The sequence below is a fragment of the Halichondria panicea genome, chromosome 17, assembly GCF_963675165.1.
Source record: "Halichondria panicea chromosome 17, odHalPani1.1, whole genome shotgun sequence".
Lineage (NCBI taxonomy): Eukaryota > Metazoa > Porifera > Demospongiae > Suberitida > Halichondriidae > Halichondria > Halichondria panicea.
Window position 1 is genome coordinate 2,727,361 of NC_087393.1, and position 22,597 is coordinate 2,749,957.

General features: G+C 38.9%; 3 protein-coding genes across 4 annotated transcripts; 2 read left to right on the top strand and 1 right to left on the bottom strand.

Moving 5' to 3' along the window:
* Positions 1-397: 397 nt before the first annotated feature.
* Positions 398-12,190, top strand: LOC135350931 (NFX1-type zinc finger-containing protein 1-like). 2 transcript variants are annotated; one of them, XM_064549796.1, is made up of 3 exons: positions 400-557; positions 1,027-1,185; positions 5,091-12,190. In XM_064549796.1, exons 2-3 carry the CDS (start codon positions 1,143-1,145, stop codon positions 10,508-10,510), a joined length of 5,463 nt encoding a protein of 1,820 aa, XP_064405866.1. In that variant the 5' UTR covers positions 400-557; positions 1,027-1,142; the 3' UTR covers positions 10,511-12,190. The 2 variants fall into 2 exon arrangements, with proteins under 2 accessions (XP_064405867.1, XP_064405866.1); XM_064549797.1 differs by lacking the exon at positions 1,027-1,185 and having other exon boundaries at positions 398-557.
* Positions 12,191-12,538: 348 nt separating this feature from the next.
* LOC135350947 (cytoplasmic phosphatidylinositol transfer protein 1-like) lies at positions 12,539-18,844 on the bottom strand. The gene is made up of 10 exons (XM_064549815.1): positions 18,702-18,844; positions 17,782-17,933; positions 17,609-17,697; positions 16,958-16,965; positions 15,758-15,829; positions 15,591-15,689; positions 15,293-15,352; positions 13,680-13,775; positions 13,375-13,438; positions 12,539-12,809 (listed from the first exon to the last, which is right to left on the bottom strand). The coding sequence occupies exons 1-10, from the start codon at positions 18,747-18,749 to the stop codon at positions 12,712-12,714; spliced, it is 786 nt and encodes a 261-aa protein (XP_064405885.1). The 5' UTR covers positions 18,750-18,844; the 3' UTR covers positions 12,539-12,711.
* Positions 18,845-18,882: 38 nt separating this feature from the next.
* On the top strand, positions 18,883-22,583 carry LOC135350935 (uncharacterized protein CG5098-like). Its single transcript, XM_064549801.1, has 7 exons — positions 18,883-20,607; positions 20,660-20,824; positions 20,881-20,964; positions 21,035-21,088; positions 21,153-22,178; positions 22,282-22,375; positions 22,433-22,583. The coding sequence occupies exons 1-7, from the start codon at positions 19,018-19,020 to the stop codon at positions 22,489-22,491; spliced, it is 3,072 nt and encodes a 1,023-aa protein (XP_064405871.1). The 5' UTR covers positions 18,883-19,017; the 3' UTR covers positions 22,492-22,583.
* Positions 22,584-22,597: the final 14 nt, after the last annotated feature.

The window sequence follows — 22,597 nt, forward strand, 5'->3', positions numbered from 1 at the left end:
TCCGCTCAGAAATTGCATAACATCAGAATTAGTTTCTCGTATAATTTTTTTATACATGCTGTTTATGTGTGTGGGTGAGTGGGCATGGTGTTTCACCTCATTCCTATAACTACCGTAATGGGATAGATCTAGTTGATGTGACTACAGTGCCTGGACAAAATCATTACACCTCTGAGTGGGGCACATGTTAGAAGCTGAACCCAAACATGGCATTCAGCTAGTCTTGTAAAGTGGCATCTCATAGGTATGCTATATATTGTTCTCTATATATTTTACAGCTGCTGAGCTGCATTTATTAATTGCTGTACAAGTTCCAGTTTAATAGCACATCACACATAGGATATGGATGTGCGACCATGTGACAACTTTCTGCAACTTATATATTTAGGGGAGTGGTCTAGATAAAGGGGTAATTTATTATAGATCTGGGGGTCGATCATTAATTTTTAGTTTCACTCCTGTTTTACAACAGACCAGAGAATAGAGACGTGGATAATTATAACCAAGACTTGAAGAAGGAAGGCACTTTGTGATCACTGTGAAGGAATCTACTCACTGTAAGTAAAATCACTGTGAAATGTTCAGTGTGTGTTCTTATACTTAAATTCTAGACCACCACCAGGTTGTAGATTAGACTGTAAACCACGCCCTTTCTACGTATGGGAAAGGGACTGGCCAGGTGACTATCAACTACTCGTCTTCATTTGGGCCCAACATTTTGTGGAAGTGGTTCAGAGATCGAATATGGTGTGTGGTTCGCTGGTCACATGTACGTGTAGCTACAGCATTTATGCATACCCGCAAGACAGTCACGTATTAAACTATAACCATTGTCCATTGAGACGAGTCATTGATAGTCACCCGGCCAGTACGTCCCTTTCCCAGTAGAAAAGGATCGAGTGGTTTCCAGTCTAGTTGTATATCTAAATTAGTACAACCAGTAGGTTGTACATATAGGTTTGACAGTGCAATTGTGTGATTATTGCACAACATTTGACTCGTGTTCAGACTGCTCTATCTCTGCAGGTAGGAGCCAAATCAAGAAACTGGCTGGACAGATAGCTTATTATTTGTATAAATATTAGCCTCGATTCCAGGCCGCTCTCAATTGAGAAAGACGGCCTGGTATACACTGTCTGCGCATGCGTCAATTGCCCCAAGAATCTTGGGGATCGAGATATCTTAGTAAGTATAATAATTATTATTGTATATTTTACAATGATGTTATTGCACAAATCATAGCAGTTTTTAAAATAACACAGATACGTACTGACACATTTATGGCCTATAGAGACCATTGTTATGATGGCTTCTACTTCTCTTCTGCTCTTGCTCACTCTCTCTCCAGTGGTCTTCTTTTGTACTGCGGTAGAGTGGTGGGCGTTTTTCTGTCAGTACCGACCCGGCTCTGGCAAGTCTACTTGCTTCCAGACACTTTTTTTGATACCATTTAAAATATCAGTGCTCCTCGTATGAGCCTAGAATTGTGATAGCGATTTCTCTGTCTTGACACTAATAGTGTAATCAACCACTTGGGTGACCATAGTACAAAAGGTTAAATTACAAAGAGTTTTACTAAAAAAATTTACTATTAATCCACCCACGTGCAAACGGTGGATACCAGGTAGGCAGGCCCTGGCAAATTATGCTCTTTTTTCGCCTATTATACTTTTGAGCATTGCCCCAAATTCAGCCTATTATGCTTGTAGAAAGAACCCATTATGCCCCACATTGGCGTCATATATAATTTTTTCAGCTAGCTGTGTTAGTATAATTATAGTAACAAAAAAATTTATCTCTTGTATACCGTTGTATTGTACATTTGTAACATAACTGAAGATTCAACATAATCTTCTATGCATGTAAAAGAGTCATTGTTTTAAAAAACACGTTCAGCAGCAGAAGCAGAGGACCGTTGTATTTGCACCAAACAGACCAAATTCAGCATAATGACCTAACCTCAAATTATGCCGGCATAATTTGCCAGGGCCTAATACCAGGCCCTCTAGTGAGAGGGGCTGGGATCGAGGCTATAAATAGGTGATATTATAGTCAATAAATATTCACATGCGCATAGGCATTACTATTGATATTTGCACTATTTTTTACCGCGTTTCCCCCAAAATGCATGTATCAAATAGCGTAAAAAACTAAGCAAAAAAACTACAAAAACATTTGCAAAAAATGTACATGTAAATAACGTTGTAGAGTTATGCACTCACCGAATTTATTGTTCTAATGTTTCCCGCGTCCGACCGCCAAAGTCTCGAATGTGACCTGATTAAAGCCTTGCAAAAAAAAAATTTGTTTTTAGTCAATAGTCAATTACCGTTCAATCAGATCATCGGATCTGCATACGGCCTAAACTGTATGATTCAATTAGCCTCCACAGGTTCTCCTTTTTCTGTTCTTTAGCACAATCATTCAATAAGATAAATTACTGATACGGTATTAATTGGAGGAATAAAGAAAAAATAGAGGTAGAGTTAGGAAAATGTATTGGGAAGTCGCGTGAGGGTAGAAGGGTGAAGTGGGCATGCAGTGCTAGAGATGTTGGACTGCTCACGTAGAGATCTATGACTGATAAAACTATGCCTGCAGCACCCTAGGCTGGACATGGACTTCAAACTGGAAGTTTGCAAGCTATTTATACATGCAAGCTAGCTAGCTATACTTAGCTAGATCTACTGGTCTATATCGTGTGTTTAGATTCTACCACAACCTTCGTTCCAACACTGGATCGATTGTTCAGCCATAGATACTGTACACTCCGTGGATGTGAAACACTTCCGCCCACTACCAAAAGTCCTGAAACACTCATTGCAACGGATGACACGGACGGAGTATCCGGAATTCCGTATAGTATACGGAATCTACTGCATGGATACAATAATAACAGTAACTACGTGTGAGTGACCGGATAACTGAAGCTCCCAGTCCAAGTTCTTCCAGTGTTAACTGATTCTCTGCGCAGGAAGAGCCAAGAGAGATGTTCATGAATGAAAGTGGAAATGCAGAAATCATATTGGAACCTGACAAATCTACATGTACACTGCTGACTTAATTTTTGTGATGACATTGTATATAGCACAGCATGTATGCACACAGAATATTATATAGGCAGGCATCCATGCACGGAGATAGACTTAGTAATAGACAACTAAATGGACAACTAAAACTGATTTAAAGTTGAAGGAGGATTCTTCTTCGTCTTATCGCTACTTGTGCTCGTACACTTGTTTGTTAGTCTTGCATCAGGGAATAATTATGCTCCTTTCCGCTTCCTTTGGTGATAGAGCATTACCTAAATTAAAAAAGTATGTTAGAATGCACATAATAATTTACTCTGGCCGCTGTACAATCATCATGTATGCATTATCATCATACAGTACATTTGTATGAGTAAACATGTTCACCACAAAAAGACACGCTTTCCTGAAATAACAAAACATTTACTGAGGGTCAAAATAGATTCTCCCGGTATAAGGACATCTATATTATTGAATGACCACATTATTTAAGTGATGGAGCTTTTTATTGGCAAGATCGCCTAACCACAAGATAGGTACTGTTGAACACCTATCATTCAGTTTGCTGCTAGCCTTATACATTTCCTTAAGTGCTGAACACATTCTCCCAGTACTTCACTTCATAGACTAACAGGAAAGCAAAGCGAAATGTTCCAACCATAAACCCAACCAAAGATCGCCTAACCACAAACTTGTCACCTAGTAAGTTACAGACAAAAATGAGCTCCAACAGGCTATCCACTAATAATGCAGGCTCAATATACATGCTCTATGATAGACTTACCTCCCACCTACGAGTACAGCAGACCTTCTCCTCAACTGAAGCCACAAGTGCGCAGCTGTGCAATAAAAACAACACTAAAAGTGTCCATTTCTGCAGCTGGGTGCCGTTGCAGTGAGTGAACACGAATACTCCGTAATCTACCCGTATACTACCTACGTTTCACATCCACGGAGTGTACAGTATCTATGGTTCAGCCATCCTACCTTATCTTACCACAAACGCATCCTACCTTATCGGACACAACTTCTTCGTCCTACACTTGATTTTTAAGCTATCCTACCTCATCGAACCCTATCAGCCTCCTCTGATACGCGGATGGTTATTCGAGGTCGCTTCTGTTTCCCTCTCCTTCGTTTGCACCTAGTGGTTATAATTATTGTAGACCTAGTCTATCGGCCTTTTTTAATTATTGGAATCATAAAAATTGTTATAATAATACATTAAATTTTAATAACCAATTAATATGTAATAATTTTCTAACTAAAAATTGCTAGGATTGCCAGGAAAAATACGTAGAAACAAGAAATTCGGCGAGTGCATAACTCCGATCCGTTACAACGTCATTCACACGTACATTTTTCCCAAATTTTATGGTAGTTTTTTGCTGCTAGTTTTTTTACGCGCGGCGTACATGCATTTTGGGGGATATTTGTATGACATAATGACCATGCTGATAATGTTCCCTAATACAGTGTTGAGCACTGGCATACACGGTCCATCCATGCGCAAGAAGCCATTGTTCAATTGGCTAGTACAGTCTGTGAATAGCCTGTCAGCATGTCATAATTATTTGACACCTTGAGAAGACAATTTTCTTCAGGCCACTCCTAGCTCAGCAACCTAACATGTACTATCCATAACCTGTACATGTACATTAATAAGAGTTGTAATTCGCTCTGATCGCATTGCATGCTATGCCAGCGTAGCCTAACGCTGACGCAGCTGGTTCCCAAAAGGTCTATTTTATAATTTAATTACAAGTGGATTCACGTGATTATTGATGATGAGTGTCTAACCTCTTCTACAATACGGCTTAACAGGTCACTATTGCTTCATCTGACAGCAAACCAGTGAATGCGCTTATTTTTTTGTATGTACTGTACTGTGTAATCTTGTTGTGGTCAGTTATAATTCTATAATTATAAGGTAAAATTACTGAGCTTCAATTGTAAGACAGCCTAATTATGGACTCATAGTTAACGCAGTGCTACTTACTTTCAGTAGATCTGTAGATGTATATCCTATTATAATGGTAATGTTTGGTTGTTTGTGTGCAGTGTCAATGGCATCACGAAATAAACGTAAGCGATTAGCATCTGAGAGCGTTGAATATGGCAACACAACTAAACGTTCAAGAAAAGAGCAACCCTATTTTTCAACAGAAAGCCAACCTGGACCATCATTTCCACATCATAGTGAACAGCACTTCTTGTCGGCTAGCCCAACCCCAGATGTTAGTTGGTCCTCTAAACCTACCAGTTCACCAAGTACGAGCTATCGTTATGATCGTTATGAAGCTGAATCTAGCCAACGCTGTGATGCTCGTATACTTCTTCATAAGATTAGGAAACGACAATCGTCTGATCATGAATTAAGATATCAATCAGTGAAGAAATCTCCTCACAAACGACTAAAACAGGAGCATATGTCACAAGCTGATCTGTGCAATCCTTATTCTCATTTTTCCGAAAAGAATGCAATCCACTTACTCCAAGACATTGTAAAATTTAGAAAGCGGATGCATGATGATGGAACTGTTGAAAAGATTCTCAACATATTAACAACAAATTCAGAGACTGAATTGCTTGTCATGCTAATTCAAGCTCTATCCAGGACTAACTTAAAAAGTTTATCAAAACAACTGTTTTCCCCAGTATCAAATGCATCTTTTTTTCACTGCATTAGCTCAATGGTTTGCTCAATGCCCCAAGAACAAAATAAGCATAAAAGAAATTCATTCGTTAAAATTTTAAGTGACATTGCTAAGTTGTTTAGGGAACTGTTGGAAGTTAACCCGTTAAAAGCTTTTTTACACCTACCTATTGATTCATGCTGTGGGACAGTGGAGCAATTGTCTCGACAAGATTATATGTTCAAAAGTGTTGAAGAAAGCCTTTTGCAACTCAGAGCCCAAAGAGATTCAATTCGACAGGGATTGTATGATGTTAAGGATTGTGAATCAGTTCCTGATATGATTGCCTTGCCCACAGAAGAGGAGTTACATAGTGCCACCTTCCTCACAGCACTTAGAAAAAACATTATCAAGGGAGAGTTTCCAAGCGATACCGACTACATTTCTATCTTCTATAGCCTTGTAAGGGAAGATTTCATTCAACCTCTTCGAGAAGCTCTTCACAAAGTTAAACGCGAAGAGCAATTCCTTTATAAAAATGTTTCTATTGAGAGTTGCTCAGCAGTCGATTTAAGCAATGAGGATGTCATATGTAGACTGAAGTTCTCTACAACGAGGCAAGTTAAATGGCAATATTCTAAAAGGCTTACTTACGGTAGCCTGTTGTGCTTGTCTGATGATGACTTTGGTACAGTAATTTTTGCTACTGTTTCAGAAAGAGATATTGATGACTTAAAAAACAACTGTGTAGAAGTGAAACTCATTGGAAAAGCTGCAGAAGACCCCAAGTATGTTTCCCCATCAAAAGAGTACAAAATGTTTGAGTCACCATGTTACTTTGAGGCATATGCTCCAATTATTCGCACACTTTGCTCTCTACGTGAGAACCTGAAGAAACTGCCGTTTAAAGACTATATTGTGAGGTGTAAAACTGACATTAAAAAACCTCTATACCTAGAAGAAAATCAGGATGCTACGTTTAGTCTGTGTGGTGTAATTTGTTCTTGTGACCCACTAAAGTGTGAGCATGACTCTTATTCTGTTGAGGACATTGAACAAGCTAAACTCAATAAATCCAGTATTGTATCTACAAATTTATCCCAGTCAAAAGCTCTTTGCACAGCTCTCACAAGAGAGCTAGTGTTGATTCAAGGACCACCAGGCACTGGTAAAACCTATGTCGGATTGAAAATTGTACAATCTCTTTTGATAAACAAATCACTGTGGAATCCAGGTAAAGGGCCCATTATGATTGTCTGCTACACAAATCATGCTCTGGATCAATTTTTAGAGGGCCTTCTTCATTTAAAAGATCTCGAGGGAACTTTGGAAATTAGAAGAGTTGGTGGCCGCTCAAAAAGTAAAACTTTGGAGCCTTACAACATCAAAAAATTTGTGAATTTGGCCAAGAAAAATAAAGGAATCCGTTTCACAACAAAAAACTTTTTACGCAATGTACAAAACAGACTTAAGCATCTTACAGATTTTCTTAATGGTAGAAATCCATCGATAAGTTCTGTTTCTATGTATAGTTTCTTCTTAAGTGAAGCTATTATTGAGGAACTTAGATGGCACTGTGATATCTATGAAATGGTTGTACCTGTATTGTCACAACTAGTGCCTAAAAAGACTGAAAAAAACCCTTTTCATGATTACATTAAGGCAGAGAGACATTTATCATTTGACGATGACCGAGAATATACAATATTTGAAGAGAAGTCGCTAAAACAATTTGTCTCTTTCTTCAAAAAAGTTGCTTCAATGAGTAACAAAGAAGCTACTGAGTGTTTGGAGCAATTAGCTGAAGATGGATGGTTACCTTATGATGTGCATCTTAGACTGTTCAAATATTGTTTGGACAAGTTAAAGCATGCCTGGCAAAGAGAAGCTGAACACACAGCACAAGAGAATGCTGAGAATGACAAGCGTATACAGTTGATTAGAGTAAACTGCTTGCAAGAAGCAGATGTAATCGGTGTAACTATCAATGGAGCGGCAAAATATAAGGCAGCCTTAACTCAAGTTAAGTCTAAGATTTGTGTCATTGAAGAAGCTGGAGAGGTTATGGAACCACATGTCATAACCACCCTCACGCCACACACACAACATCTGATACTCATTGGTGATCACAAGCAACTGCGACCAAAAACTAACTCTGATGTAATTGGTCGAGAGTACAAACTGAATATATCTATGTTTGAGCGCCTCGTCAATAATGACTTCCCTGTTGAAACGCTCAAAATCCAGCATCGAATGAGACCCGAGATTTCACGTCTGGTGTCAACACATATTTATGATGGCTGTGTAGAAGATAGTGAAACCGTTCAGAGTTACGAAGATGTCAGTGGAATGTTGCATAACATGTACTTCGTTGACCACCATCAATATGAAAGCCGAGATGAAGATAACACTAGTCCATTTAACACTCATGAAGCAGCTTTTGTTGTATACTTAACAAGATATTTGATTCAGAACGGCAATAAACCAGAGGAGATTACAATAATAACACCCTATCTTGGTCAACTAAGAGAAATCAAACAGCAGAGTAATAAACTTGATGTTGAAGTAAATGTAAGCACAGTTGACAATTTCCAAGGTGAGGAGAATGACATAATTCTGCTCTCTCTGGTTCGAAATAATAAAGAAGACGATCTTGGCTTCACAAGATTCAAAAACAGAGTTTGTGTTGCCATGTCACGTGCAAAAAAAGGTTTCTACTGTATTGGAAGCTTTTCTACTTTCAGAAAGAAATCGAAATTGTGGGAATCGATCTCAAGTGATCTAGAACAAGAAGACCGTCTCAGTGAAGCCCTTCCACTCAGGTGTGTCTCTCACAAGAATGTAACTCATATATCCAGTGCCGATGATTTTAATAAAATTGAAGCAGGTGGATGTAGAGAACTGTGCAAGGCTCGTCACTCGATTTGTAACCATGTTTGCGATAGATCATGTCATCCAGATGACCAAATGCACGAACGGCATTGCACCCAACCTTGTCCTAAGAAGTGTGACAAAGATTTGCATCGGTGTGAAAGTAAATGTGGGTTAATTTGTCCTCCTTGTAAACAACCTATGAAAAAGAAAATTCCCATGTGTGGTCACGACCAGCAAGTTCCATGTAACATTGAAGCTAGGGAATTCTCATGTACTATGGACTGTATGAAAACTCTGTCTTGTGGTCACCGTTGTAAACTAAAATGCGGACAAGATTGTTCTAGTAAACGGTGTAAGTTTTTCGTTACCAAGCAATGGCCTTGTGGCCATGAAGCACAAAGAGAGTGTCACGAAACTGAGTTAAACTATTCACTAAATTGCAAATTTCGTTGTGACACAGTCCTAGCATGTGGCCATAAATGCACCAGAACATGTGGAGTATGTCGTCAAGGGCGACTACATATGCCGTGTAAGGATAAATGCTCAAGAAATCTTTTTTGTGGTCATCCCTGTTCGGTATCATGTGCAAACAACTGCCCACCTTGTATGAAAGAGTGTGTTTTCAAATGTTCACATGCTCCCTGTGGGCACAAATGCTTTAAACAATGCAAACCGTGCCCTCATCGCTGTGAATGGAAATGTAAGCATTTTCAATGCACAAAAAATTGCGGAGAGCTATGTGAAAAGAAAAGGTGCTCAGAACCATGTAAAAAGAAACTGAAGTGTAGTCACCATTGCATTGGTCTGTGTGGTGAGCCTTGTCCAGCTGTGTGTAGAGTATGTAATAAGGACTCTGACACATTTGAAGTATTCTTTGGTGAAGAAGATAATCCAGATTCCCGCTTTGTTGAGCTGAAAGATTGTAAACATGTGATAGAGGCTACGTCAATGGATAGGTGGATGGATAGTGGTGATGATGATGCAAATGTTAGTATTATGTGGAAGAAGTGTCCAAAGTGTAGTGTACAAGTGATTTCCACCCTACGTTATGCTAATCAAGCCAAACAAGTGCTAGCAGATATGAATCGTGCTAAAGAAAAGCTATCTTGTACATTATCGAGGTCTGATAGACACGAGTACTATAGACGTGCCCAAGAACTCAGTGTCTCTGTATACAGTTCACTCAGGCGCTCTACTATTCGGAGATCATTGATAGATAAGTTTAGTGCCCGGTGTGAACGATTCAAACGTGTTGATATAAAGCATAATGATGCTTTACTAATAGACTTCCTTGTTCTTTTCCAGTCCTTACATCAGTCTCTCCTAACACTTAAAACGCTTGATGATATTATAGATAGTAAAACAATAGACATCGTGATTGAAATTAAATGGCTTCAATCACAGACAATTGATTTCTTGAATTGGCTGGTGGAATGCTTAAATCGTGATCATTTTACTGATCAAGTACGACAAGATTCCGAAAATGAAAGCAGGCGTATTTTCCTTCTAGGTCAGTTGTATTGCCTCAGATATAATGCCAAGAAATTACGTGATGCAAAATTATCTGAATCTGAAAATGCTGTGTTGCACAGCTTCAGACGATACGAATGTTTTGGATGTCAACCAGCTGTCACTGTCACCGAAGATATTCTACAACAAGCGCTGGCTGAAATGCATCAAATTTCAAACAAATTGGCTATGCCTTTGCCTAAAGAAGAGCGAACAATGATAATCAAAGCATTGGGTACCAAACGTGGTTCTTGGTATAAATGTCAGAACGGACACTTTTATCAGATTGGACAATGCGGAGGAGCAATGGAAACATCAAAATGTCCAGAGTGCTCAGCAGTTATTGGAGGACAAAGTCACACACTTGCCTCTGGCAATCAGCATGCTGGAGAGTTTGATGATTCTTCACATGCTGCGTGGTCTGAGGGTGCCAACTTAGCAAACTATGAAGGCTTCAACTAGTTAAGGCCAATCAGGCTTACCAATCATTGTTGCGTTCACAGTAATTTAAACCCACAATGCACATTACAATCATTATTTCACTTAGAGAATCACAACTAAATACACTCTATGTCAATTTCCACTGTTCATTTTTTTATGTTAGTATACTAAATCACTTTTATGCATGTACATGTACATGCATCATTCTGTTTACACCATTGCCTGATTTCGTAAACTTCTTTCAACGATGGAAAGAAAATCTTCACAATTGCCAGAAGTCTGTTCAGAAAATGTTTCAGAATATCAGAGAAAAATTTTTAACCCATCTCCTCGAAAATTAAAGAGATTCGTCAAATAATGAGCAGCCGACAGTGACTGTTAAACCAATATTATTGGTGAAGCTGGATCCAAATAAAGACTATTAATTTTTTGCGGAATCTATACAGATCGAAGCTGATTGTTAACATACTATAGGGTGATGAGAAGAGACGGACAATTGTACCAGTCTACGTGTTGTATGAGAGTGAGACTCGTGCAGTTCACCGGCTTGTTTTCACACAGTAGAACGTTTGCCTCAACTCCAGCACTATGAAAACGTGCAGAGTAGAATTATTTTCATGCAGTTTTTCTGTTGGTGCCCAGTGGACTGCTGCAATGTGACAATAACACTCAACATTGAATGCTTGAAATTGGAAAGTTCAAACTGGTTCGATACACCATGCAGGATCAGCAGAGAATAGATCCACACATGGAATCATTATCAAGGAGTTTTCCAAAGTTTTAGAATTGCACATCACTGCTGTGCAGTGCTCAATACTAATGGTGATCATAAGCGTGCAAGGTGCAACCCAGACTTATAAACGATTGCTCACAAAAAGTTCGAATGTAACACGTACAGGAGCGTACACATGCAGCACCAAATGAAATGTCCTGTATTGTTTCGAAACTACAGTGCAATTCAACAAATCAAGTGACAACTACTCTATAGGCTATAATAAGTCCGTACAGAGACGGACTTTTCATTATGTTTGCTCAGGAATGTGAACAACTCAGAATAAGGGGAGGTCCCAACGTCTAAAATTGACTTCCACTCATGATCAAGTACGAGAATAAAATTAATACCTGTCCGACCTTCAACTGTTGGCAATTTATAACAATTAAAGGCTTGCCTGTGACTGGAAATGCCTGCCTTGCGATGAAATCGAGGATAAGAAAGCAAGGAGTAATTTATATTCTCAGACATTGCAAGTTTTAGAGAGCAACGTCTCTTATCTGAAAATCCACTGATCAAAATGCCTATAATGCTTGGATAGAAAGCGTATCACTATTTTGGTGAGCGAGCGTGCCTGTTTTTGTATCTGCTGTGACAAGTAGCTTCCAGGAAACACGAGACACTGCATGCATGGTCTATCACATGATATGCAAGTACATGTAGACGAAATATCAATAGATCTAGTTTAACAATTCCACGTGCCACTTCAAAAATTCACAAAATGAAACTCTAATTGGCACTCACTGGGTGTGAAGTTAATTCTGATGATCGAGATGCTGTGAGTGTAATGTACGATTATTACATGCACATGACACCCGTATATAAATAGCTCATACAAGTTAGCTTTACAACTGCATTATGTACATAATTAGTGTTTTTTTCAAATAGTAATTAGCCTACATGAAGAAAATTAAATATGTATTAAATTCTTTGCTTTGCTTCTCCACAATACATGTAACACATTATCATAATTATACCTTTTATATAATTTTTAAATTTGACTCCTATAATGCCATTATGCATAATTATGGTGTTATTTTTGTGTTGAGTTCGACCTTCATAAAGTTGTCATAACTTTGACAAATTCAAGTCTCATACCATTGGATTCAAAGCGCTTCTATCTATATATGCTGTAGAGCTGCATCATGGTAAGCTCCAACCAGCTAAAAATTAGCTTTTTCCATGTAGAAGTCCCAGGCACCACATAAAGCATAAATGAAGCCATAATTGACCACATATAACTTCCGGGGCCGAACTCAACGCAAATAGACTTTAGATGTGTGTAATGTATATATAATTATATGATAATGTTATTTCCAACAAATTATAAAATTGATTTATATAATTGACATAATTATAGTCTTCATGCTTCACAAACAGAACGACAAACAATTTAGAGAAATAAAAAATAAAATTTCGTAATAATAAATTATTGTCATGATCTGCATGCTTATGAAGCTTCTTGTGTGTTCAATCCATGAACAACTCTTGCATTTGTTTGTTGTTGAAGCTCATCCTCATATTTCCGAACATCTTCCAATGTCATTCCTGCAGTATTATTATATTCCACAGGATAGCTTAGACCCTTGTGATACAACATAATTATGCATGACATTGTACTGTGCATTATGTACATTTTGTCATGTAGTACACATTTTATATAGATTTACGTTAAGGGCTATAATTATTTGAGTAATTTGCACCCACTAAAATTAATTTGGTGCTATAAAGTTAATGTATAACTGCTAGCTACCACTGGGGAAAGAGTTTTTTCCAGTGTCTAAAAGTTGAGGGCCATCCACATGCAATGTATTTCCGTGATACTATAATTATAATTGTAGTGAACCTTGAACTCTGCTAACCGCTTCTATAGACAGGGATAAGGGAGCTATAATTACATACAGGTAGCAAAATTAATGCACTTATGATATCTGTGTGTATTAGCAATAGCTGGTAGTTTTATGCTATGTCAGCTATGACACATCCACCGAAGCATCAGCACCTGCGGTGCTTTCCTTATTAATATAAGTAGCGAGATGGCCGTTGAAGTTGTTGCGAATAATTAATCCGGTACATAATTCGCATAATCAACATTATAGAACACAGAACTTACCAAACCATTCATCCATCCAAATGAATGCTTGCTTGTGCCCCCTGATCAAGATATCTCTAATTGCCTGCAGGAGGGAATTGAAGATCCTCTTACACTCTCAATTTGCCATCAAAATTCAAAATCATTTCTTATACTCAAGGATTGGTTACTTTACACGCAATAGAGTTTACTATTAAATTTTCCTTTCACTACTAATAATTATCCAGAGAAGGACTTTTTGCTGTTTTTGACCCAACCCTACTATTAGCACTTACTGTGCTAATGATAAGCACGAGTGTATTTACAAACATGACTTGTACACTCACTCTATGCACTGACGATTCCACCTTGCTTTGTAGTCCCCACACTTCAAAGAATACCTTCACCACTTTATATGAGCACATAATGGGTTGCGTTGTGTCCTGTTTATCGATGATATAAAATAAAACACCAACTGAGTGAGAAAGTTAGCTTTTCGCACCAGTTACATGTACATGTATATAAAACCAACGTACGTACTGCGCTAATACAGTATTTATAAATAAATCAACAGCCCTTCTATGTTCAAACACACCAGTTCCGAATGATCCGTGTTTAATCATAGATAATGGAAAGAGGGATTGGAAACGAAGCAACCTCGAACTACCATCTGTGTATGTTGCCTACTACAACACGGAAATAAAAACCAGGCTAGGAGACGAACGATAGTCTTACTGTCAGTATAGCAATCCTGCTGCTTAAGAAACTAAATATAATGTGCACTTCCATGAGGTTAGGCAATGTACCTACATAATAAGTAAATAAGTACATAATTATAGTTACAAAATTATTAAATATGGCGCAATATTAGTGCCAAAATTAGAGTAGATACGTATTTGTATCTAGGGGGGTACTCTTTGTAAACTGGTATAGAAAATAAACATTCAGGGGTACACTTTTTAGTGTAGACTATCACTTGGGGGTACTCTTATCAGTTTAGGTACACAAATAATTCTTTTGAGGGTACCTGCTCTTCCATATTATAATGACCTGAAGAGTACCCTCAAATATATTTTCCATACTGAACTAAAAAGAGTACCCTCAAATAATTTCTAAGGTTAAAGTTCACGTACTTTAACCTCTACTTGTATTTCTATTTAGAGCGCATTAGACTTTGAGTACCGTTTAATAATAATTATTATAACTGATAAAAGCACCATAATTATAATTTTTTTTATCTAGTCTCATAATAAACATCAAATTTTGGTAGTCCCCTAGAACACTTATTGTAATCAATCATAAGGGATCTGATGAAGGCCTTCCCACTTCTTCAGAAGCTAAGGTAGGTGTACAAAATCTGCTCGCAACTGTATGGTCTTGCCACCAGCATGTCCTCTAAAGATAGCGTGTGCTACATAGCCCAGGGCTTCTGCCTCTGTTTGACTCAACGAGCCATCAACAATATCAGTCAACAGTTCTCTATAAATCAGCTATCAGCAGCTTCCAGCGTAGTTACACCAGACTTCCAAGGGACTGTTCAATAACCATATTAAAAGATTCACAATTCTAAGGGGCACTCTAAATAGAAATACAAGCCACACCTCTAAGTAGAGGTTAAAGTGCGTGTACTTTAACCTTAGAAATTATTTGGGGGTACTCTTTTTATTTGGGGGTACTCTTTTTATTTGGGTATACTCTTTTTATTTGAGGGTACTCTTTTTAGTTCAGTACTCTTCAGGTCATTATAATATGGAAGAGTAGGTACCCTCAAAAGAATTATTTGTGTACCTAAACTGATAAGAGTACCCCCAAGTGATAGTCTACACTAAAAAGTGTACCCCTGAATGTTTATTTTCTATATCAGTTTACAAAAAGAGTACCCCCTAGATACAAATACGTATATACTCTAATTTTGGCACTGATATTGCGCCATAGTTAATTGCTGTCAATACATACTCACTCTCCAACCCTCCATTAGAGGACCTCTGCCTGTCTTCGTAGACTGGAACTTTGTGCAGTCCTGGGTGGAACGTTGAAAAATATATCAGTACACCACTTAGTTGTTCTAATAAGACTAATAATTAATCGTATGATGGGCTATTAGTCGTACAGCAGTTAATCCCGTATCAGTAATTGCGTGTCGTCAAGCGAGTAATTGCACATTGCCAAGCGAGTAATTGCACATTGCCAAGCGAGTAATTGCACGTCGAGACACAGTAAGAGCCCATGTGTAATGGATCAGCAGTACTGAAAATTACCTGTTTTTCATCATACTCTCCACTGGATAGTTGATCAAAAGCAATGTCGACATAATCCACCTGCCTTAATGCAAGCATCTCCTCATTTAAGTCCACTGCCTGTATATGGGAGTAAGTACGAGTGTATGTAATGAATGTGTCGGCTATGAAATATTCCAGCAACTCACATTGTCAGAGGATCCATTGTTGTTCTCGTAATTTGTCTCAATCTCAATCAAGAATTTGGGAACAAAGGAGCACTGTGACATTACAAACATGAGCATACATGTAAATCATAAGAAGGATTGTAATTGCCAAGCAAACGAGTGTTGCAAGCGTGCGCTTGCTAATGCCTCTCGCCATGTTATGCTTTCGCTCAAAAAGTATTAGTGTTATAGTAGTTTCTATAATTAAAGTTAGCTTCTCTATATAAACTCACTGAGAAGAAAAGACTTATTTACATGCATCTATTGTTGTTATCCATCGTATAAAACCTCGATTTAAAGTGACACTTGGCATTTCGCCCATATAGCACCATATAACTTCATTTTTTTGTACTTTACTTTTGCAAAACATAATTATAAAAGTGTCGCTTTAAATAGAGTTTTTACGGTATTGTATTATGTGGCTTACCAGGACCTCAAGAAAGAAGAAAATCGATTCTTCCAGGATTTGGAGTTCAGTGTATATAATGAGAAGAAAAGACTTGTGTAGATGTATATTGTTATCTAGATCTATATTGTTATATGGTAGTGTTTTGTGGCTTACCAGGTCCTCAAGATTCTGCCAGGAGGATCTGGATCTTGGATATTATTTTCTTACGCGTGGGGAATGAGCGCGCATGTGCATTACATCCACAGGAATAATTAAAGGGTGTGTCCAAAGACATCAATTTCACAAATGGCTACTAATGCTAGCTGTTTTAACAGATATTTTTTTACTCTTGTAGCTAACAAAAAGCTAGCGCTTTAGTGCATATGTTGAATAGAAAGTTTGTGCGAACAGATGATGCTATGAAAGATTCTGAAGAGACTGCAACAGCCTTCAATGTGAGTCAAACTAGCCATAACTCGAGAAAGAAGCTTTAGTTTGCTAATCCACGAATCAAAATCCAAGAGAACGTGGCTAGAAGCCTATAGAAGCTGTTAGTTTTCGTCGCATTGCAACTGTTGAGCAGTTATAGCTGGAATACACACACACACACACACACACACACACACAGTCAGCTTTACTGTATCCCTCGTGCGGCTACGCCTCGAGGCATAAATATGGGAGCGAATCTTGATACAAAAACATTAAAAGAAGATAGCTCAAGAAGAAACTCAACGCTTTCTTCCTACTTGTACAATCATGTAGTGCTGTATCTACATGTACATACTTCCACTTACTGTGTATTCTGTTAGATATTGATCCAGACGGCATATGCAGAAAAAGAGCATGTATGTAGAATATGGTCACGTAACATGTACATGTACATGTACATAATTATTGTATACATGAAAACAATACCATAGAAACTGGATTATTAGCGCATGTGCTTATGGGGTTAATAGCAGAGCTCTATACGCTTATATTCGAGAATGCGTTTATAATGCAGTTATTTTCGAGCCCCATCGAGTAACCAGATGTCTCTGTCAAGAGAACTGACTCGTAAGCTAGCTAGAAAGTGAGCAAGCAGGCAACCCTGTAACTGGAACAAAAGGACCTCATCTACAGTGTATGTCTCAGATTCTCTCAGCATGATAAGACAAGGTAACAGCATGCCCAGAGAGTCCTTCCAGATGAATATCACCAGCTATATAGCTACCGTAGACTGTACAAGCTAGCTAGCTCATAGATAGCTGAATCATATCTTCGCATAATTGGAAAAGCGCTTCAATTCGAGTACAAAAAACCTGCAGTTGAGCATGCACTTAAAATAATGATACGCTTAGTCGAGTAAGCGCTAATAATCCAGTTTCTATGGTATGGCTTTCATCATAATGATTTCCTCATAAATGGTCACACAAGGTTGTTGTGTGCATGTACATGTACAGTACCTGTTTTTGTGAAAGGGTAATAGTTCCAAGATTTCTCTGTGACATAGAATATTCTCGGTATCATAGACTGGACCCAGCCTGGCATTCGACTGTAGAGAAACGGTACATCGAGCAATAAAACCACCTTCTTTAATACATATCATGGTTCCAACTAACATAAATGCATTTCTCACCTTGTGAGATACATCTTCTTCTCTGTGTAGAAACCCTCCCCATGTTCTTCGTCACTACACGGCTTGTTGACTACCGTTTCTATCCCATCACCACTTCCTTTGGTTTCCTCAGCACTGTGGCGTGCTATCATGTATAGCTGCCCTATGCGGTACTGTAGGGGTAATATACAACTAGTGGATACTCATTAAGCTATAAGTCACAGAACTAACCCTATATATACTACTGTAACAGACTGAGCTCTAAACAGTGTCAGATTTAGGGTATTGAGGGTATCTCAACTTTGACCAGGGAGTAGAGACTACAATGCCCAATCGCCAATCAGGTATCAGATTAATATTAATCTATTACCAAAAGGCTACCTTTTTTGATTGACCTAAAAGGTAATGTAAGTGCACGGTGAGCAAATTCACGCCATTGGTTCTGGAAACACCTGACTGTACTTCTAGAATACACATCCTTACTAACTGTTATTACGTATGACCACTTAGGTGCTATATACGAGTTGTGTACACAGTGTTTTTGTATTAATCTCCGTAACAATCATTATGTTCTAGTCAGGAAAGTTCACAAGCGGGTGGGCGTGGGTGGACTTTATATTATACATTATTAGAATGTCACTATGTGTGCCACATGGCTGTGGACTATTGTGCGCATGCGTAGTAGAATTAATGACATAGAATCATAAATATGCTGCAGGCGGTGAACCAGAACCCAAATTATCACTTAGAGTGGCCTAAAAAATAATGTATAAAATAAGCAGTTGGCTTCATTTCAGTCTTGGATTTGTATTCACAAACACTTAGATACATGTACGTAGACAAATATCTGTAATAATGTTAAATACTACAGAACAATTCTCTTGAGTGACAACATAGACAATGCATGATAAACATGACTGGACGACTAGACATAGATCTACCTCTTCCACAGTGAGGGGCATGCAAACCCTATATTCTTTCAGAAACATCTTTTAATATCTTTACTAACAGTATAGTACAGATGTCGATATCGCGATGTAACAACTCAATCCAGACTAAAAAATATAATGAATCCAAAATAGCGGATTATGGGGTCAAAGGTCTCCAAAAGAAAAATTGGAGTCTACTCAAAGGTTCAATTCCATTCTGGTTCCATATCCATGCATGTACGGATAAAGCTCTGCTAGCTAGCTAGGCTTAGTTAAGTATCTAAAACTGAAGGTTCAGTACGTCTAGACTGCACTTGCAAAGAACCAGATGGCTGCCTTATCACGAAATGCTGACTTTGCTGTTCAGCAGTCAAACCTCAGCTCAGAACTGTCCACTAAAATTGCCCCTACTGAATTCCAAGAGCAGTCAGGCTACCATCAACTTGAAGCATACACATCTGAAAACTCAAGCCAATACAATAATATGTATGACTCTAAAGATAATTCTGTGTACCCAACAGGCAGAATCCATTCATATCCTACTGAAAGCAATGTTTCTGGTGACATTTCCAGCGCCACTTACCAGCCAACAGTGAGCAATACGACAAACACTTCGTATCAATCCTCGAATTCATCTTACTTTCAAGATGGTGATTCAAAGATTGCTGACCGACCAGCACAGTCTACTGCATACACAAAGGATCCAGTTTATAACTCCTACAGCCAGCAACGCTATAGTAACTCTGATGGCAGCTTTGAGGGTTATTCGAGTCGTCATGGCTATTCTAATGAAGTAGGCTATGACAGATCTTACAGCCAAGAAGCAGGCTACAATGAACGCTTCAGTGATCAACACCCAAACTCATACAATCAGGGTTTCAACAGAGACAGTTACCAGTCAAATTCACAGGACTACCCATATTCAAACTATAGTCGGCAGCATCAAAATTACTCTCGAGGCAATTATTCATACCAAAATTCCACTCAAGGATACGAAGATTCTTCTGATTCGCACCCCCATTCTGGTCATGACAGAAGGTACCGTCAAGACACTCCCACAAGCTATGTTCAGGATTACCATGGTGACCGTACCTATAATCACGAAAATCAATACAGCCAACCGTATGACTCTGGCTATGATAGAGGAAGGTCGTACCAATCAAAGCATGAGGACTTACAGTATAGCAAACCCAAAAGATCTCCTGAAAGAGAAAGAGACCATGGTAGGAAGGAGTCGAACTCAAGTGATGATTTTGTTCAGAGGCGCTCTGCCATTCTGAAACGTGCTCAGGTTCATGACGGAAGCAAACATACTAAAGCTTCTCGAGGACCTCAAATCGTTCAACCACATCGTTTATCTGATTCTTCTGATGCTAAAAAGGGCGATAAAAGTAAGCAATCTGAATTCCCAAAGAGAAAGTTGGACAGTTTCAAGATTCCTAAAAAGAAAAGTGCAATTTCTGCTTCTTCCCCAATAAAACAATCTGTTCCAATACCCGCACTGGGTGTCAAAGAACAGGAAAAGATCGAGCACATAAAATTCTCACAAACTCTGTGTAAGCCACCAAGTGCTACTGTTGTACAAACAAGCACGAATTACACTACTGTCGTCTCAAACACTACAAACAAGCTTTCTAATCTCACTGCGAAAGCTGCACCCAATGACGCTTCAATTGAAACTGATAAAGTCATTGCTAACAAGCCGGATCATCTTGTTATTGGCAGTCCTTGTCAACCTGCTATAAGCAAGTCTGTACCATCCAAAAGCACAGGGAAAAAGACACAAAGCTCATCTTCAGCTGGCAAGGCAAAGACCCAGCGATCTACAAAAGCGAATGTCATGCCCACAATTCTGTCTACACTTGACCCCAAGACTCTCATGTCATTGGCAGTCACTTTGCAGAAAAGCATAGAAAAGGTATGATTGTATTATGTCTTCGTGCAATCCTGCTACCTTTATTGTGTTTCAGGCTAAAGCAGATAAGAGTGCACTCACGTCCAGTAATCCTCCAGTTCCTGCACATACGAGCTTCACTGCTTCTGTGAACTCTCCTGGTATCAAACCACCTACCTCTGTCCATGGAAGTTCTACTGCTTCTCTTGTTCCCAAACAGGCGACATTTGCAACTGCTTTGGTGAGCCTGAAAGTTACGCATGTGCATGAATAAACTGGCTTATATTATGCTTGCAGCCAGTGCCTGTACCTTCCCCAGCAGTGGTAAGCAACCAGCTGACCAGCACAATCAATTCCATACTCTCAGCAGTAGTGAGCAAGGTGGGCATGCATATACTGTAACAGTAAGTCTAAGTAGTATCATAATTATATACATGTACATTTCTTATAGACGCCAGCATGTACGAATACTCCTCAACTCGACACAACAACTCTGACAACCCAGGTATTTTTCTGAAGTCCCTGAAATTGTATGCATGACTGTACTGACTTTGTTTGTCCACCTCCAGAATATCTCGTCAATATATTCACCCAGTGGCGAAATCAAACCTGCAACACACCTAATTGCTGAAGCTAGTTTTGCAGCACCCATTGCCAGTACCAAAGTTTACAAGCCTGCAGTAACCTCTGACAGCACCAATGTCGATATTGAGAGCTCACAAGGGGTTGTATTGGCCACGGTGATCACCGCATCGTCCACCCCTAGTTTTTCTCGTACTGCTGCCAAGCCCATTGAGAGTTCTGTTGGCAAGGACCCCCAACTTCCCATCGCTACTGCCTCTCTGTTGTCTACAATATCTATAGATTCGAAGAACGTTTTCTCGTCTTCGAATGCTTGTTCTTCCTTGCTTGTAAACACTCTCTGCACAACCTCGTGTGCATCAACGATTCCTACAAGTACACCTACAGCTTTAGTTCTAAAAACTGAGCACTCTCTTCAACAGCAGACTGTGAATGTAGAAGTTGCTGAAATAAGCCAAAGCAATGAAGGTGAACTAGCTCGTAAACGTGCTTGGACTGCGGAAGAATCCGAAGACACAAGTACTATTTCCTCAGCAAAACGAATGAAGCCTGATAATGTCAATGACAAAACACTATCTACAGTGCCAGTGGTGTTTTCTTGTAACGAGACCCAAGAAATGGAGAAATCACCCACTGCTAGTAAACTGGAAAACAAATTTGTGAATGGTAAACTGTCAAAGCCTAAACCTGAACCCAAAAGTAGAAGGAAATCTGGCAGCCGGTCAAAGAAGAAGGTCAGTGCTTCAAAGTTCACCACTCGCAGTTCTATCACTACAGTCTGCTGCTTCTGTCACAAGAAGGACTCTGAATTCAACCTAGGGTTTCTGTTTGGGCCATATACACTAAAGACAGCTGCTACTCTACTCTTAGATGGTGCAGAAAGCAATGGGTTGATTGGTACGTCGAACAGCCTGTGGATTCATGAAGAGTGTGCGGTGTGGACACCAGGAGTATGCTTAGTTGGATCACAGCTTATTGGATTTCAAGAAGCAATTTCTGATGCTGAAAATATGGTTTGTATATGCATGTTCTTCATGCATTCTTACATATGCATGTTCTTCATGCATTATTACCCAGCATTGCATGCCAGAGTTATTGAAATGCGTATGAATGCAGGTGTGTGTAGAGTGCAAAGAATCCGGAGCTACCCTGTGCTGTAGTACTCACAGCTGCAAGAAGTACTACCACTATCACTGTGCAAGTGTAGTTGGTAAGTTGATTTTGAGTGTCAAGGAAGATAAACTTATAAAAAATTGCTCATTTTCAGATTGTTACTTCGATAAAGAGAAATTTTTAGTAACATGTCCCAAACATTCTACCAACTGATAGTAAATCTAAGTCATCTGTTGCCTCTTTCATAATCTAGCTGTAAAAAATATAACTGTACATTGATTATTTATACATGATTGTTATAATGGTGCATTCTAATGCG

Bases quoted from the DNA above. Each gene is read 5' to 3' on its own strand.
- LOC135350931 (XM_064549796.1), top strand. From the start codon at position 1,143: ATGCGTCAATTGCCCCAAGAATCTTGGGGATCGAGATATCTTA. The intron at 1,186-5,090 runs GTAAGTATAATA...GTTTGTGTGCAG, and splicing joins TTGGGGATCGAGATATCTTA to TGTCAATGGCATCACGAAAT.
- LOC135350947 (XM_064549815.1), bottom strand. From the start codon at position 18,749: ATGTTTCTGAAAGAATATAGGGTTTGCATGCCCCTCACTGTGGAAGAG. The intron at 15,353-15,590 runs GTAATTTTCAGT...CGTTCCACCCAG, and splicing joins GAGAGTATGATGAAAAACAG to GACTGCACAAAGTTCCAGTC. The intron at 13,776-15,292 runs GTGAGTATGTAT...ATCGATAAACAG, and splicing joins CTCTAATGGAGGGTTGGAGA to GACACAACGCAACCCATTAT.
- LOC135350935 (XM_064549801.1), top strand. From the start codon at position 19,018: ATGGCTGCCTTATCACGAAATGCTGACTTTGCTGTTCAGCAGTCAAAC. The intron at 20,965-21,034 runs GTGGGCATGCAT...CATTTCTTATAG, and splicing joins TCTCAGCAGTAGTGAGCAAG to ACGCCAGCATGTACGAATAC. The intron at 22,179-22,281 runs GTTTGTATATGC...GTATGAATGCAG, and splicing joins TTTCTGATGCTGAAAATATG to GTGTGTGTAGAGTGCAAAGA.